General features: G+C 41.2%; 1 protein-coding gene across 1 annotated transcript in view; it reads right to left on the bottom strand.

Moving 5' to 3' along the window:
- The window catches only part of SMPD4 (sphingomyelin phosphodiesterase 4), a 1,415,848-nt gene that overhangs the window by 718,135 nt on the left and 679,765 nt on the right, over positions 1–17,948 (bottom strand). Inside the window, exon 13 of the mRNA XM_044068837.1 lies at positions 507–578. Coding sequence (XP_043924772.1) covers positions 507–578 — 72 coding nt within the window. The remainder of the gene's footprint in view (positions 1–506; positions 579–17,948) is intronic.

Genomic DNA, 17,948 nt, shown 5'->3' with positions numbered 1-17,948 from the left:
CAGCAGCAATGCAGGTATGAGATATGCCATTTCTTTTCTAAAGTACACCTTGTTACAGCATTCTACAAACCCATGATACTCTTTCTAGGTAATCCTGTGAAGTGAATAGACAGGAATATGTCCAAAAAAGCACACACTAAAACCTTAAGTGCTTTAAGAAGGGAAACTGCAGCCCACAACCTGATAAATGGGGAAATGACCTGTTTTACAAAGTTAGTGGTAATGCCACAGAAGACTGCTCACATAAGGAATACAACACAGTTTTGGCAACTTGTAGACTTGAATGTCAAAGTACAGAGAGCTTTGCCCTGATGTTCCTATTAAATCTCTAGCAAATGCAGCTCAGTCCCAGCAAGTAGCAGGCAAGCAGATTAACACATGCAATTCCATAAGCCATCAGTCTAAAGCACCATGCACAAAAAGCTTCAATTAAAACTAAACAATTAGAAGAAAACAGAATTTACTTTTCTGTGCGGTTTAGAAAATTTACCATAGGGTAACAGTACCTTGGTGTGTGGAGACTGCATCTTCTGGTATACCTCTAGAGAATAATGATGAAGCCACATTTCCACAAAAATCTAGAGAGAAATAAAAAAAAATGATAACCTGTGTTATAAAGCAGGCAACTTGTATTTAACAGATGCTGTAACATAACATGAAATACTTTTGACATTAACAGACTTCAATACTTTCCTACTTTTACAATTTAAAGCTGATATTAAAACAAAGCTCTGCATTTAGTTGAAAAATAAACAAAAATACAATCTTGGTAAGAGCCACTTACCACACTTAACCATTACAAATATCCTGTGGCACCAGTGTATTTATGAACAATCCATTCTGGCTGGAGCAAAAATGACTATGGAGCCTCCACAGTGATTTATGACAGACAACCAGCTGAATGGAAATATGTATTGCTCTTAGATGTCTATTTCAGCAAGTCATCTACATGTCTGTTTTAACCACTGCCTTACATGTGCCTGAACGTTTTATCACAAATATTCCTACCTGTGACTCTTCCACCTAAATAACTCAGAATTTTCACCAAATTAAGGACTTGCCCCTGTCCTAAAGCCTGGTTGAAAGCACTAGTTACAGTATCCTATCCTTTTACTCCTACAATTTGTCAACAGTCTACCCTGGGTCTTTACAACCATCTGTTCCACTTTAACATCTCACCTTTTACTTTTTTACGCACCTACTGACAACTATGTATTATACTCGCACATTTTTATCTACTAAATAAAATGCAACTGTCACTGAATTGGTGCAAAAAGACATGTTCTAGTCAAACTTTTCAATTCTTCTCAATAATATTTGCACTATTTTTAGGTTAGTTAATACGTGTAGGTGTAGCTGTTGATTTGGGACAACTGTTACTATCAGGAGGGTTAAACTTAATTATCTGTAGATGTGTATAATTTTATGTGCTTGCTTGCTTTAAGTTAATAAGTTTTTTTTTGTTTGCGGGTTTTCATTAAAATAAAGTCTTGTAAAATGTAATAAGAAGTTATGTACCTACCATAACGTTCCTTGTTAGTTGTCTTCATCTCGCCTTCTTTCTTGCTGTTTGGGATTGGAGCCAAACCTCGGCTCCGACTCGGCCATCTTCAACAGCTCGAGAGCTGTTTACTGGCTCGAGGCTACCCCTTATCCCATAATGCCTAGCGATAGCTACCCAGATCTCGTTTGAAATAGCTAAACCAGACATAAGAGAAAAAACAGTTATCAAAAAACTGGTTGTTCCCAGCATTCTAATATCTAGAATAGTTTAGGAAGACCTGGCCAGAAGAATAACAATAAAAGAATACTCCCCTCAATCCACTAGAACAGGGGACGGAGGGAGGGACGCAAGAAAGAAGGTGAGATGAAGACAACTAACATGGAATGTTACGGTAGGTACATTAACTTCTTAATGTTAAGTTGTCTATCTCGCCTTCATTCTTGCTGTTTGGGACAGCGTCCCTAACACCCAACACCCTGGGAGGCTCAGTGGAACAGACTCTTCAGAACAGTGGAACCAAAGTCAGCTCTGCTCTGGGAGACCATATCCACCTTGTAATGACAGATAAAGGTATGAGGATTTGCCCATGTGGCAGCTGCACAGATGGAATCCATGGGCAACCTAGACTGAAAGACTACAGAGGTGGCTAACTCCCTAGTAGAATGATCTTTTGGTTTAATTGGCAACTCTTTGTTCCTTAACTGATGAATAAAAGTAATAGTGTGGGACAACCATCTGGATAAGGTCACGTTGGAAACTGGGAGACCTTGTTTGTTTAAGGCATAAGAAAGGAATAATTGGTCTGACTTTCTTATTTCTTTAGTTCTGTGCAGGTAAAAGCGCAATTGTCTATGAACGTCCAATTGGTGAAGTTTGTACTTTGCCTTGTTGCTACGATTTGGGAAGAACACAGGGAGCTCTACAGATTGGTTTAAATTATTTTCTGGGCAGACTTTAGGAAGAAATGAAGGATTAGTCCTCTGAGCAACTCTGTCCTTGTGAAACACCAGGTAGTGAGGACTAACACATAGTGCCTGGAGTTCTGAGACACACCTAGCTGAAGTAATAGCTACCAGAAAGAGGGTCTTCCAAGATAGAAACTTGATGGAGCAGGAAGCTGCTGGTTCAAAAGGGGGCAGAATTAAAGAAGTTAGGATTAAATTAAGGTCCCAAGGGGGAGGAGAATCTCTCACTGGAGGTCTAAGAAGAGATGTTCCTCTCAAAAAAGCTTTACAGAGCTTATGAGACATAATGTTAGAATTTGACCAACCAACATGAAAATTAGAAATGGCCACTAATTGTACCCTAATCATAGCGGAAGCAGCCCTGGAGTGAAACAGTTGTGCCAGGAATTCCAGACTTTCGTGGAGTGGAGCTGAGAAGGGATCCACATTCCTAGACTCCACCCAACAAGAAAAACGTTTCCATTTGCTAGCATAAGTTTTTCTCATTGTAGACTTGTGAGAGGAGACGATAATCTCACGTAATGCTGGGGAAATGCTGGGAAGCCTGGCTAAGGTTGGAAGTGGAGCAACCAAGCTGTGAGCTGGAGAGTTTGGAGGGATTGATGCAACCCGCCTGAATGATGAATCAGATCATCTGGAAATGGGTCCAGGGTTGATAGAGAAGGTAATGGTGCAGGAACAGGAACCATATATGTCAACCCAACGATTTTGCTTTCTGTATGAGTTTCGGTATCAGGGGAAACGAAGAAAAAGCATAAAGAAGTCCCTGAGGCCAATCGTGGACTAGAGCGGCTCTGGGTATGTGACCTGGAAGTGGAAGAAGGGAGAAGTAGGTGCTGCATTTGCTGTTGAAGGGGGTGGCAAAAAGATCGCAGCAAGGCTGTCCCCATTTGCGGAAAATAAGACCTGCAACTTCCTGATTCAGAGACCACTCATGAGGCATGAGGACAGCTCTGCTGAGCCTGTCCGCTATGACATTGGATTTCCCAGGGATGTGCGTCGCGATCAGAAAACGTTGGGAGGAAATCGCCCACTGCCAAAGTCTGAGTGCTTCTCGACACAGGGGGTAGGATCTGGTCCCGCCCTGCTTGTTGATGTACCACACCACTGACATGTTGTCTGTTTGAATTGCAATGGTCCCGGAAGGAAGAGGGTCTTGAAGAGCTTGCAACGCTAGAAGCACAGCTCTCATTTCTAGGACATTTATATGCAGATGGTACTCGTGAGGTAGCCAAGTGCCTTGGACTGTCCTGCCAGATAATGCCCCCCCACCCTATCAGGGAGGCGTCTGTCATCACTATGGCTACCGGAGGAGGTTTTATGAAAGGTCTTCCCTGAGTAACTAATGGAGAGACCATCCACCAAGAAAGGTGCCTTTTGCATGCCTCCGTGATGAGGATCATGTGAGACATGGGTAGCTCTTGGAAGGACCACTGTGTGAAAAGAAGCCACTGAAGAATTCTCATGTGGAAGCATGCTAGTGGGATTAGAAGAATGGCTGCAGCCATGGAGCCCAGAGTTTGAAAGACATACCTGACTTGGATCCTTTTGCTCTGCATTAAAATTTGCACTTGTTGGCGAATTGTGGACACTCCTTCTAGTGGTAACCTTGTGAACATATCCCTTGTATTTAAATCTGCTCCTATGTAAGTGATAGATCGACAGGGCAACAAGGCAGATTTTTCGAAATTTATTGTAATTCCTAGCTGGGTGCAGGATCTGGTTGTATAATCCCACGCTTGTAGGAGTTGATGCCTGGTGGTAGCAGTGAGGAGCCAGTCATCTAGATATGGAAACACCTGGAATCCTTGACATCTCAGGTGAGCCGTGACCACTGCCATACACTTGGTGAACACCCTGGGGGCTGTGGTGAGACAAAAGGGCAGAGCTCTGAACTGGTAATGACTGGCCCCCACCCGAAAGCGGAGAAATCTCCTGGAGCGTCTGTCCATCTTGATATGGTAAGTACGCATCCTGAAGATCTATCAAGCACATCCAATTGTCCTGACCCAGAAAGCGTAGAATGGACTGTAGCGTGACCATCCGAAACTTTGTTCTTTGTACAGACTTGTTTAGTCTGCTGAGATCCACAATCGGCCACCAGTCCCCCGTCTTTCTTGGTACCAAAAAGACCCTTGAGTAAGATCTGGATCCGTGCTGGTTTACGGGGAATTCCTGGATGGCTCTTTTTTGTAGCAGTTTTGAAACTTCTATTACTGCTTGCTCCTTCAGATTGGGTGGCACATCTGGAAGGATTTTCTTTCACTGTAAGGGGGGGTTGATGGAAGGGAATTTTGTAACCTCTGGATATAATGGACCGTACCCATCTGTCTTTTGTTAAATTTAGCTAGGCTTTTGAGTACAGTGAAAGTCTTCCCCCAACTGCCTCCAGAGGTGAGCAGCTGGGCAACCGTTCAGGGATGCTGGAAGGGCTTATCAGAGAAAGATTCTGTTGCTCTGGTTCTGCGGACCACATCTGCCACGAGGGCAGCGTCTATTATTGTTTCTGCCTCTGGGGGAGGGAGTGGAAAAATGGACTCCCACGGCAGAGAGAGTCTTGCCTTCTTGCTCACACGTAGTCAACGTGTCTTTCACCTGTGGCCCAAAGAGAAAAAAGCCATCAAAGGGGGTATTGGTGAAGGACGCTCGAAAGGGTTCCGCAAAGTGACACAGCTGCATCCATGCATGCCTCCTAAGGGCTACACCCGTGCCTGCGGCTCTACTTGCTCCATCGGCTGCATAGGAAATGAGCCTCAGAGGAGTTAACTATAGAATTAAGCGTCGCTAGCTGGGAAGCTACTTTGGCTTGTGCTCCCTCAGCTGTAGGATCTTAAAGGGTATCTCCAAGCTCTTTAAGGCGATCCCTTTGAAGTACAGTAAAATGACAGATAGTTCACTGACCTCATGGAGAAGGTTGCTGAAGCAAACATTCACTTTCCGTACCTGGCCATCGTCCTAGACTCCTTGTTAGGGGGATGAACATATAAAGAGGTCTCTGCTAGCTCTTTCTTGGTGGCTGCTGCTGCCACCATGGCATCAAAAGGCACACCCTTAGAAAGGAATTGCTTATCCTGGGGATTTGTAATAAATTTACTAGGTCTCCTCGGATTTGGTTCCACTGTGTCCGGTGCTGACCAAGCCTTATGAACCACTACGGACATAAGTGGGTCGAAAGGCAGAGAAACCTAGGAGGTGGAAGGTCAGGAACCAAAAGCATCCAGGAATACAGACTCATCCTCGGTAGGGGCTAGGGGATTCCAGGTCCCCCTCTGCCTAAGCATTTCCAGGATATCCGAGAATGAAACATCTTCAGAGGGGGATCATTCCGATTCATCTAAGTCTGTATCAGAAGTGATAGACTCAGGGGAGTCAATGTGCTTCCTCTTGCACTTCCTCTTCCAAGGGGGCTCCTCTGAGTGATCAGGGGAGGCCTCAAAAGAAGAAGAAACGCCCAATGGGGTGTCCTGGAGCCTTGGTTCCCCACGCTTGGGGTCTGGAGGAGGAGCAGAGATTGGCACAGGCACTACGGGGGACAAAGCTGGTGGGGCCGGTAGTGGAGTTGACTTGGGGGAGATCACACTCCGCATGACCTCAAAAGCGTCCCTGTCTCGAGGCAGAGAAAGCTCCGGTTCCAAAGAAATAGGAATCTTTCTCTGCGCCGAGGGGGACTGCTCCAAGGCCAATGTTGGAGCCAAGCTCACCTGCGTCGATGCTCCGAGAGGGAGAACGAGGTCGGACAAGGGTCCGATGCCACTCACCCCCACTGTGCCGATGAGGAAGCCTCGGCATCCAGATCCCTCGATGGAAGGTACCATGGAGGTAATCAGAGCCGACGTCAGATATGGTTATCGGAGCCAACGGTTCAACTACTCGAACCCCAACGAACTCCGGCTCCGAACTCATTGGAGTCGGAGGAGGAACATTAAGTGAAGTGGACAGAGTCGATACCTGTTGAGGAGGGCTGGACAATAATTTAGTTAGTGCCTGTGAATTTAGCAACCTACTGACTACTCTCTCTAGATCGTGATCCGACAGCCTAGAGGATCGAGAGGAGTGAGAGGATCGGTGGCTATGCTCACTTTGAAGTAATGGAGACAGAGGAGCCGAATGCACCAACTCTAAGGAAGGGGACCTCAGCCTCTTGTGGCTCCGTGACAGCTCTGAAGCATCCGATGGAGCCGCTGGGGAGGTTGTCTTGTCGGTGCCAGCCGGAACCGACTTAGAAGGTAAATCCTGCACAGGAGTTAGGTCCGAGGGTGGAGCCGATGGCTTAGTGGATTTTGGGGATTTCACTGGCTGTGAACTCTTTGCTGGTGAATCCTGGGGTTTTAACAAACCCCTAAGAATCAGTTTGTTCTTACTCTCCTGCAGGACTCTTGGACTAAAAGTATGGCAAATAGAACAAGACTCCTGCAGGTGAACAGTGCCCAAACAGTAGACGCAACTAGTGTGCCCATCTGTCAGAGACATTTTCTGACAGCATGAGTCACACTTCTTGAATCCAGAAACCTTTGCTTCCTTAGACATGACTGTACCAAAAAAGAGAAGACTAAGTAAGTAAATACAGACAAAAAACAGTACTACACTAGACAAAAGACACCAGTACTATCTATAACTATAAAGAAAATCCAAGATATAATATAATTAAATATTTTATATATATATATATATATATATATATATATATATATATATATATATATATATATATATATATATTAACAATAAGGGAAAAAAAGAAGTAGGAAAGCCTATAAGTTAAACGGCTAACCTAGGGATGGGGGAGGGGTGGAGAACTCCCTAACTTAAATGAGTTATGTCAAAAAAAGGTAGAGACTATAGAAAATATAACTACAACACGAATAACTAACTCTAAAAAAGAAAGGATATTAGAAAGTTTAAATTTTAAGGAAAGTTTACACAAAAAGTTAAATATATGAGCCTGAGCCAGAAAAACGACACCCTTGCAGCTGAAGCGGCAAACGAGATCTGGGTAGCTATCGCTAGGCATTATGGGATAAGGGGTAGCCTTGAGCCAGTAAACAGCTCTCGAGCTATTGAAGATGGCCGAGTCGGAGCTGAGGATCGGCTACGATCCCAAACAGCAAGAATGAAGGCGAGATAGACAACTTAACATCATATGTTCAAATAAAGAAAAGAAACAACTGTATAAAAGGTCAGCCTGCCAAACATTAGTGGGTACATGCAACACAAAAGCTGGAACTAGGCATTTAAAAAAATTTGCCGTACATATAATAGGTGGGAATAACTTCTTAGCATAATGGTTAAAATGTAAATATTACTTTGGAACATAAATGGCCTCATAGGTATACACAAAAAGGTGAGAATACTACATTTATATTAAAAAATGCGTAGTGCAAATAGTAATGCTACAACAGGCACACCTGGAAAGAAATGGACATGTGAATTTGATAAAGGAAGGATTTCAGGATGGATATTCAGCAGAATATTAGCAGAAAATGGAAAAGGGGAGTTCTTTTACTAATTGCTAAAGGAGCTCCAAGAGTGATAAAAGGGGAAAAAGATAATATTGGCAAGATTTGTGGTATTATGGGGCTCCTGGCATGTATTTATATTCCACCTAAAACTACTATTATGGAGCTTAAGAAAATGGTTGGAGAAATATTATTTACAAGTGGGGACTGGAACTTTTTCTGCAACAGTGTGGATGTAATCTATGAACCTATGAACAGTGTGGATGTATTTGCGGGACCTAGAAGGGAAAATACAATAAAAGAGGGTACACTTCAAAAGACTTCTATGAAAATATTTGGTATGGAAGATATGCATTCAGTAGTAGGAACTGAGAGAGTTTCTATATTATTCCCAAAAGTACAATAACTGGGCTAGACTAGTCAGAAATTATATTTCACAGGAACATATGCATTTAGTTGAAAGCTTCAACACACATCCAATAACTATTTTAAATCATGTGCCAATAAATACCCAAGATAAAAATGCAAGGTAATGAAGTAAAATGAGACACTGGCACTTCCTCACCTACTTGTTAAAAAGAGAGAAATTTAAGGAATGAGTTGTGGAAATTATTTGGGAGTTATTAAGGAAGATAGAAAGTACTCCAGAAGTTATAGCTAGTGAGTGAGATAAAATGAAAGCGGACTTTATAAATAGGGTAGAAATACAATAAAAAAAATGGTTAAGAAGTAGCAAGAATTATTTAGAGTGGCTGACAAAGGTTAAAGCATTGCAGAATAAGAGGAATCTCGCAGAAAAAGAACAGGTGCAACAGCAGAGTGCTAAAGAGAAAATAAGAATATCTATATAATACGCATGAGTTTAGAAAAACTGCTGTTAAGCAACTATATTTTGATCACTCCAAAGCGCAAAAACATTTAGCATGAAGACAAGCAACAGAAAGTAGAAAGGGTAATTGCCAAACTTAGGGAGCCTATAACAAAAAAGAAATAACCACAGATCCTGCAGATGTATTGCATATTTCAGAAATTTTATGAAAATTTGTATAAAGCACAGGAATGTGGAAATCAAGGAAAAAGCACAAATGGAAATATTTATGTAGGACTTAAGTATGCCAATGACAGAGGTAGAGGAGGATCAACAATCAACAGTTCAAATAGGAGTAAATGAAATAAAAACAGTGACGCATCATCAATCTGCAGGAAAGTCTCCATGAATAAATGGTATTCCTGTGCAAGTCTTAAAGCTAGGGAAGAAAAAGTGATACAGATCTGGCAGGTATGCTTTGCAATATTTTAAAAGTAGGGGAAGCACTAACATCCTGTAAAGAAAGCTGTGGTTGCCATAAAATCTAAAGACAGTAAAGACCCCACAGACCCAGCTTCAGACAGGCCCTTTTTAATTTTAAACCATGACTATAAAGTGTTTATGTCTAGAACAGCTAAAAGAATGGCAAATGTGTTGTCAAAACAGATGGATATGGATCAATGTGGCTTTGTGGGGGGGGGGGGGGCGCATATATTTGACATTAACAGAACAAAGATGATCCAGAAGGAAGCAGAGAAGTAGAACGCAAGAAAGTATCACTGTTGGTGGGTTGTTGGGTCTTATGTAGACCAAGCATTCCACACAGTAAGCTGAGATTTTGACAATAGGGAAATGGAAACATTTGCTTTACCCTGCTACAATAAGGTTACTTAGGATATATGAGGAGTTAGAGGCAAAAATTAAAGTGGGAGGGTTCCTCTCTGACAAGTTGTATCTGAATAGAGGAACCGGACAGGGGTGTCCTCTTTTCCCCTTTGTTATTTGCATTATATTTAGAGCCACTGGCAAAGAAAATAAAAGACTCAGAAATTTAAGAATATAATTAGTATAGTAATCAAGAAAAGTTAGCTTATTTGTAGACATTATTATTTTGTACCTGATAAAACCAGAAAAGGAAAAGTGTTGTGGAAAGTACAGTTGTATAAAATCTTACCATAACAGTAGATCTCCTTCTCTTCACTGCTGCAGTATTCCTAACCTAAGGGATCTCCTGTCAAGGGTAGCCCATCATCTGGCCATTACATCAAACCTTTAGTATCTAGAGGTGCCGTACATCACATACATGCTTCTTGCACAGGGCATAAAGGTGATGTATGGACACACACTTCAGAACTGAAAAGCCCTAGGAAGAACAGAATGTCCCTAGGGACCAGGTGGAACCTGCGCATCCAGAAGGAAAAAATGCTGAGAGACAGAAGAACCCCTCAACCAGGAAGGCAAACAGGCTAGAGGAGAGGAGGCAGGAAGGAGGGAGTGAATACTGACACCTACCATTACGGTAAGACCTTACACAACTGTACTATGTCCTTCCATATCACTGGTATATATAAATTATCGGGGTGTGAGGGTGCAGCCCCCCACAAGAGGAGTGGCAGTTATTCTGTAATGCCGTTAGATGCTTTTACCATTCGATGAATAAACACAGGTGCACATCAAGGACAGGAGTGCTCTGTGTATGCAGCTCTTCAGGCTTTTCATACCCTCTTTCATCTGGGGGCCCCCTCAAAGTTTTCACAAAGCAAGCAAGGGTGGTACAAGGTCCTACCTCCTTTGCAGGCTAGCTGTTCAGGTCTGGGATCTAGCTATCAAGTGTCAAGGGACTATTCAGGCTGGCTACATTCCCTCAGAGCATAATCCAGTGGCAGACTCTGAGCAGGTCAAGCACACAACCTCATGAGTGGATGCTTTACAGAGATGTGTTCATGGACATTGTCCATCTGTGAGGTATTCATCAGGTAGATCTTTTTGCTACCCCTCTGAAAAGACAACTTCCTCTTTTCTATTCCAGAGTCCCAAGTCCTTTGGCTTAGAAAGTGAACACACTGCCTTTTCCTTGGATTTGGGATGTTTCTGCACTTCTTCGGTTCCCTTCCTCTGCTTCTGAAAGACTTGCACAAGACTGGTCAGGACACTCAAAAAGTCTTGTTTGCGACTCTCTTTTGGCCCAGACAGCATTGGTTCCCCCTTCTTTCTCACTTGGCCAGGGGCAATCATCATAATTTACCTCGCTGGGTGGAGCTTCTCACACAAGAGGATCTCTTATCCATCGTCACTTGTCCACTCTTCCCCTGACACGGTCGGTGATAGGGTTCTGATCCCTTTTAGGCACCTTTTTTCTGAGGACGTGCTTCAAGTCCTGCAGGAGGCCAGAAAGGCCACTAGCAGGAAGTCATATTTGTCGAAATCAAAGAAATTTTCTCTCTGGTGCCTTTCTGGCCATCATGATCCTGTCTGCAGAAGATCCTCTGGTCCTATCCTATATGTGTGATCTGCATCAGGCTGGATTGGTATACTCTTCAGGTAAAGCTCACCTATCAGCAGTTTCTGCTAGTCTGCCCTTGAATCCTCCTCTGACCTCCAAATTTGAAGTCAGTTTCTTAAAGGCATCCTCCATATTAGGCTTCCCAGGAAGCCTGTTGCACCTTCCTGGGAGCTCAATTTTGTTGTTGAAAATTTGACTCATGCTCCTTTTGAGCCTGCTGCTTCAGCTTCCTTATAGCATTGCACTTGGAAGACTGTTCTTCTTTTGGCTCTTTGTTCAGCCAAGAAGGTTTCTGAACTTCAGGCTGTCTTGGCTGTTCCTCCTTTCATAGTTTTTCACAGGGAGACGGTCCCTCTTCGTACTAATCCTTCTTTTATGCTCAGGGTGGTCAATGACTTATCCCTTAATCTATTTATTTGTCTTACTTTTTTTTACTTCTCCGCAGTTTGCTAATGAGAAGGTTCTTCACACCTTGGACTTGCATAGACAGCTCAGAAATTATTTGGATAAAACTAAAGTTATTTGCAAATCTGAGCAACGTTTTCTTTTTTTCTCCCAAGTATTTGGATTTCGTTTTTTCTAAGCAGGGCACCTCTTCTTGCATATCTAAAGCCATTTCTCTGTTATTTCTTTCATGGCAAATGTCTTTCCTCTATAGTAAAGGTTCACTATATCAGAGCTGTAGCTTCATCTGGTACTTTTTTTTCAAAGGCTGGATACCAATTCCATCCTCGAGGCTGCTACTTGGTCTTCTCTCCATAGTTTCACTAAGCATTAGAATTTGAATGATATTTCCAGGGCTAGAGTTGGCTTTGCCAGGCCTCTCTTACATGGGTTTCTTGAAGGTTCTTCAATGCCTTCCTCCTCCCAGGTTTCCTGTTGAACTTTTATACTCTGCCTTATGTTAGGAATAGGAATAGTGGAAGCTATAAACCTGAGGCCCTAAGAAAGTCCCTGGCCATGACTGAAGCCAGAGGAAGAAGAGACAGGGCCTTGGGAGCAAGCAGAGATTCAACCATGGGGATAGTCCTGTAGCCAAAGAAATCATGATCCTGAAAGAGTCGAGACTGATTTTCAAAAGTTTATGGCGAGTCTCACACTCTGCAGCACTGAAACAGTAAAGTGGAAGTCCTGAAGCAGAGGTTTGGTGGCTCAGACCTGAATGAGCAGATCATCCAGGTAAGGAAATATCTGAACTCCTCTCATCTTGCAAAAAACAATGACAGGAGTGAGGCATTTGGTGAGTACCCCTAGGGCAGTAGAGAGGCCAAAGGGCAAATCACAGAACTGAAAATGCAAGGAAGAAACAGAGAAATGTAGACATTTCCTGAAAATGGGGTGTATGGAGATATGAAGGTAGGCATCACTGAGATCCAGAGAGACCAGAAAGGCCTGGGGAAGAAGAGGAGGAAATAAAGTTTGAAGAGGCAACATCCATTAGGCGGGGACCTAGAGAAAGGTTCAGAATTGGTCTCCAGGTGTCCTCCTCCTTCCTGAGAACCAGAAACATTCTGGAATAAAACCTCTCCTTTCTTGGACAGGGGGCACAGCCTGAATGGTGCCATGGGACTAGAGAGAACAAAGCACCTCTGGAAAGAGAAGTTGATGTTCTCAAGGAGGCTGAAGGATTCCTAGAAAGGGAGGAAAAGATTTATAAACTATGAAATACCCATGGCGGATAATGGACAGAACTCAAGAGTCTGTTGTGATCCTTAACCAATTTGGAAGGGATGGGGAAAGATGAAGGGACAAGATAACCTGGACAAGGGAAAAGGGAAGCAAGCTGTCAAATGGAACCTGGCTTGCCCTGCAAAGGAGGTTTCTGAGAAACAGGGATCCATGTAAATTTCCCATGAAGTACACATCTAAAACCCTTTTCATTTCTGGATGCAGTACAGACAGTCTGCAAACAAAAGCAGATTTGGAAGGGTAATTCCTCTGAAACTTTTGAAAAGGAGAAAGAAAAATATGCTTCAACCTCCTGCACAGCTTTGCCCTTATCCTGGAAGGATTTAAGAAGGTCAGCAGCAGGAGTACCAAAAAGATTTTTATTATCCAAAGGAGCATCCAATAACTTCCTTAATGTCGTCAGTCAAAGCCTGAAGATAAGGCCAAGAGTAACACTTCATAACCGAACCAAATTCAGCAGCCTTGGAAGAGGCATCAGCCACATCATAATTGCACTTAATAATAGTGGCAGGCAACTGGAAAGGTAGAACCCAAGAAGGAAAGGGCTGAAGCCTTCCCCCAGAAACAGGAAGGTCAGAAATCACCTGAGGAAGGGCTAAAACATACCCGGTCATACGAGTCCGGTAATAGCCTTAAAAGTCAGGGTGGCAGCAGTACAGACATTTCTGCCTAGCCTCTCCATGGTCCTACTATCCTTATCTGAAGGAATGGTAATGGTAAAACTCCCAGAGCAGATCACAAAGAAGGATCACAATCCATCCAGGCAACGGCTGCAATCAAGAGGTAGACCCAGAAACGGCCCGCTAACTCACAGCAGAAACGACAAACAGTAGTGAGTAACACAGACTTTAAATGTTAACTTTTTGAACCAACAAGTAGCTGTGACTAATGTAGAGACTTTAAATGGCAATTTTGAGACTTTAAATGGCAATGAGTTGCCTAATGAGATTCATAAGAAATTTGTGGTGAATTTATCTAGCTATCAGTCAACGGACATTGAGCTTTCTTTACTTTCTAAAGGACTGAAATTTATACCAATATCCACTGATAATGTACTGAATGCCACTGCTGACTTAAGAATGTTTTCACGTAATCTAAACCTGAAAAATATTTTTAAGAATTCAGACTCCTATATAGATAATAGGTGTAGGAGAAGAAGTATTTTTATACCCTATAGTGATCCAGTAGTGAGTGTGTTTAAAGATTTATGTGAAAAGCAAATCAGAGAGATATATGATGGTAACTGTTATAAAAAAAAAATACAACCTTACCAGGGAGGAATCTGTAGCATTAAAAGCTTTGGAAAGTAATACAAATTTGATAATTAAGGAGGCAGATAAAGGGGATAGTACAGTGCTTATGAATACTGATGACTATCTTCGCTCAATGAATGAAATGATTTCTGACATAGATACGTTTAAATTAATATCTGATAGGGATATTAATGAGATTGTTACCAGGATAAATATGGTTATCTACGATTTACAGCTAATGAACGGCATAGATGTTGACACCTTTAACTTCTTTACTGTTCCCTGTCCCACAATACCCATCCCATATGGCCTGCCCAAAATACATGTCAGTGAATAAACCACCAATGAGGTCCCACAGTGTCTGGCCACGGGTGGGCCACCGATCCCTTATCTGTATATCTAGAAAAAGTCTTTTTACAAGGAGTTCCCAGTTATATAAAGGACACTGGAGATTTTCTTACACAATTATATACATGGTATAAATGGGAGTACAGAAAATAACTTCTTACTGGTGAATTTAGATATCAAGTCTCTTTTTACTGTAATCCCCAATGACTTTGGGATAGAAAAAATAAGGGAAATACTTCTGGAATGTGGCCACCTATCTACTAGACTCATTGGGGCACTCTGATTTATTAGAACTAGTACTGCAGAATGTTTTTGTGTTTAATAAACAGCTATACCAACAAATATCAGGTATAGCTTTGGGCACAGCGATTGCAAACACTTATGCCAATTTTACAAAAGGCAAGTGGAAGACATCAATATTTTTGGTCAGGCCAATAGATACACACCTATGATATTGTTCTTCAAGCGTTTTGTGGATGACATTCTAGCATGGCACCAGTGATGAGCTTGAAAGATTTTATGACTATCTGAATAATGTTAATGACTTTTTGAAATTTGAAATGAAGCATTCAGAGTCTAATATAAATTTTTAGATGTTACTTTATCCAAAACTGAAGGTGCATTAGACACTAGTATTTAAAAAAAAGATATGCGTAAATATTTACATAAAACCAGCATGCATGCCAATATCTATGCGCTAGTAGACTAAATACCCAAGATGAAATATGTCATAAACAGATGCAAGCATGACTGATGAACTACTAGCTAGAGGCTATAACCAAGGTGAACTACATGGGATTAGAAATGAAGTGGTATCTATGACAGGAGGAAAGGCTAGGCCATATTTTTCTAATAAAGATGACCCTCCACCTGATAACACCCTGAGATATTTAATGACCTACAGTAGAATAAGTAAATCTGTGGAAGAAGTCATCAGGAATAATTGGCATATAATAAAAGCTATACTTGGCCATGAAAAATGGCTTCCTGATAAACCATGTTTTACTTATAGGAATTGTAGCAGTCTAAAGAAATGTTTATGCTACAAGGATTTTACCTTAAATAGGGCAGGTTCTATTGCCTATAATAAAAAAAATACCTATCCCTGCTATAATTGCACATGTTGTGTTAGTATACTTACGCTGAATTTATACATCCATTGAATAGTAGAAGGTTTAGCTTTTTATGTACAGCCACATGTAGCACTACACGTGATTTATTTAGCATTATGCCAACAATGTTCCTGTTTTTATGGTGGTAAATCTGCAAGGAGATTAAGAGATAGGATTGTAGAACATAAGTCAGAAACATGGAGGAAAGTGATTACTAACTCCTTAGCCCAACACATACAGGAGACTGATGCATCACACTATTTTCTGTTATGTGTGATAGATACCCTAACTTCCAACATTAGACGTGGTGATCTGATTAATAAACTAGACACCAAAGAATGAGTTGATTACCCCCTTACAAGCAGATTCCTACCCTGGTTTGAACAAACAGGTCACATTAAAACCTATACTGAAAAGAAAGCAGCAGTAAGTTCACTAAATAATAATAACTCTTATATGAACTATGATAAGTTATGTGGTGTAGATACACGCCTTTAGAATGCAATATATTTCTGTAATTGAAAAGAAAGCAGCAGTAAGTTCACTAAATAATAACTCTTATATGAACTATGATAAGTTATGTGGTGTAGATACAGAAATATATTGCATTCTAAAGGCGTGTATCTACACCACATAACTTATCATAGTTCATATAAGAGTTATTATTTAGTGAACTTACTGCTGCTTTCTTTTCAATTACAGAAATATATTGCATTCTAAAGGCGTGTAATTGAAAAGAAAGCAGCAGTAAGTTCACTAAATAATAACTCTTATATGAACTATGATAAGTTATGTGGTGTAGATACACGCCTTTAGAATGCAATATATTTCTGTAATTGAAAAGAAGCAGCAGTAAGTTCACTAAATAATAACTCTTATAAGAACTATGATAAGTTATGTGGTGTAGATACACGCCTTTAGAATGCAATATATTTCTGTAATTGAAAAGAAAGCAGCAGTAAGTTCACTAAATAATAACTCTTATATGAACTATGATAAGTTATGTGGTGTAGATACACGCCTTTAGAATGCAATATATTTCTGTAATTGAAAAAAAGCAGCAGTAAGCTCACCCAATATTAAAAACTTTATGAATTACAGCTTTATATATGCTTTCAGAATGTGATGTACTTCGACTGAAAAGAAAGCAGTAGTGAGTTCACTAAAATGTTAAGAACCTTGATATGAATTATAGCTTTGTATAACTATGGCAAGTTATCTGGTGTGAATATATGTCCTCAGAATGTGATATATTTCTTTAAAAATCTTTTAGATTTATTGATTGATAAATTGTTAGTATGTGATAGGTTAAAGCTGTGTCATGTGTTTTAAGTTTTTTTAATATAAAAGATGTTAGTTTTTACTATGAATTTTATTAACACTGAAGGACTTACTGACAGTTTTGTTATTTTATTAAAAGGTTTGTACAACGCTGTGGAGTTTGCTTTTTTCTTGCTGATTGGATATTGGTCAGTGGTCTGTTCCACTTTGGCATCAACGATGTGCTGATTCTCAGGATCACCAATATGAGAGTCTCACTTTACATCAGGGCCTGTAACTGTGAAATAATTCGACCTGAGGTAACAGCTACTTGAACTGTAGCCCAGAAAAAGTATGTGAATGAAGCAGAATCACCTACTTTAAAAAGATCCAAGGTAAAATTTTAGAGTGAAACAGAGTTCCTATGGAGGTGGGATAGCTCTGCTTGGTGAATAGAAGTGTTAATAATCCCTTCAGAAAATGTTTAACAGATGTACGGCTTGCCAGAAGTATGCCTAGAAGCCAGGCAGATATGCATGCAAGTGGATGTCTTGATTTAAAAGATGTGACAGAAACAAAAGTACCGTGGAAAGCCACATAGCAGGGGTGCTGGTACTTTTTACTGCATTAAGTGGAAACTCTCCACTTCAGATAACATTTCCTTGTGCTAGGCTTCCTGGCTCTTTTCATAATGTTTACTATGTACTCAGGAACAAATAAAGTGCATGAAAGAAGATTCAAAGCATCAATGTAGCCAATCTGGGGCACTGGAGTTCTGAAGTACACCACGTACCCTGCACGCTGAACTAGCACACTAAGTACAAAGGCAGGGTGTACACAGGTTACAATCAGCTGCATCAGGAGAGAACCCAGCATTTCGAAATGCAGTAGTGTCAAAGGGTGGGCATAAAGGAAAAGGCCTATCCTTGGGCAGAATACATCACCTGCCCTTGTTTTTCGCAAGGTAACCTTTTACAAACATTTGGAAAAGCTGGAGGTTCTCTATGGAAGCAAACAGATCTTTTTCTGCTATTTCTCAACGTTTTGTTA

Source organism: Protopterus annectens, chromosome 4.part0 (genome assembly GCF_019279795.1).
Source record: "Protopterus annectens isolate FY-2018-M chromosome 4.part0, PAN1.0, whole genome shotgun sequence".
Classification (NCBI taxonomy): Eukaryota; Metazoa; Chordata; order Ceratodontiformes; family Protopteridae; genus Protopterus; species Protopterus annectens.
This window is presented reverse-complemented; position numbering and strand designations above follow the sequence as displayed.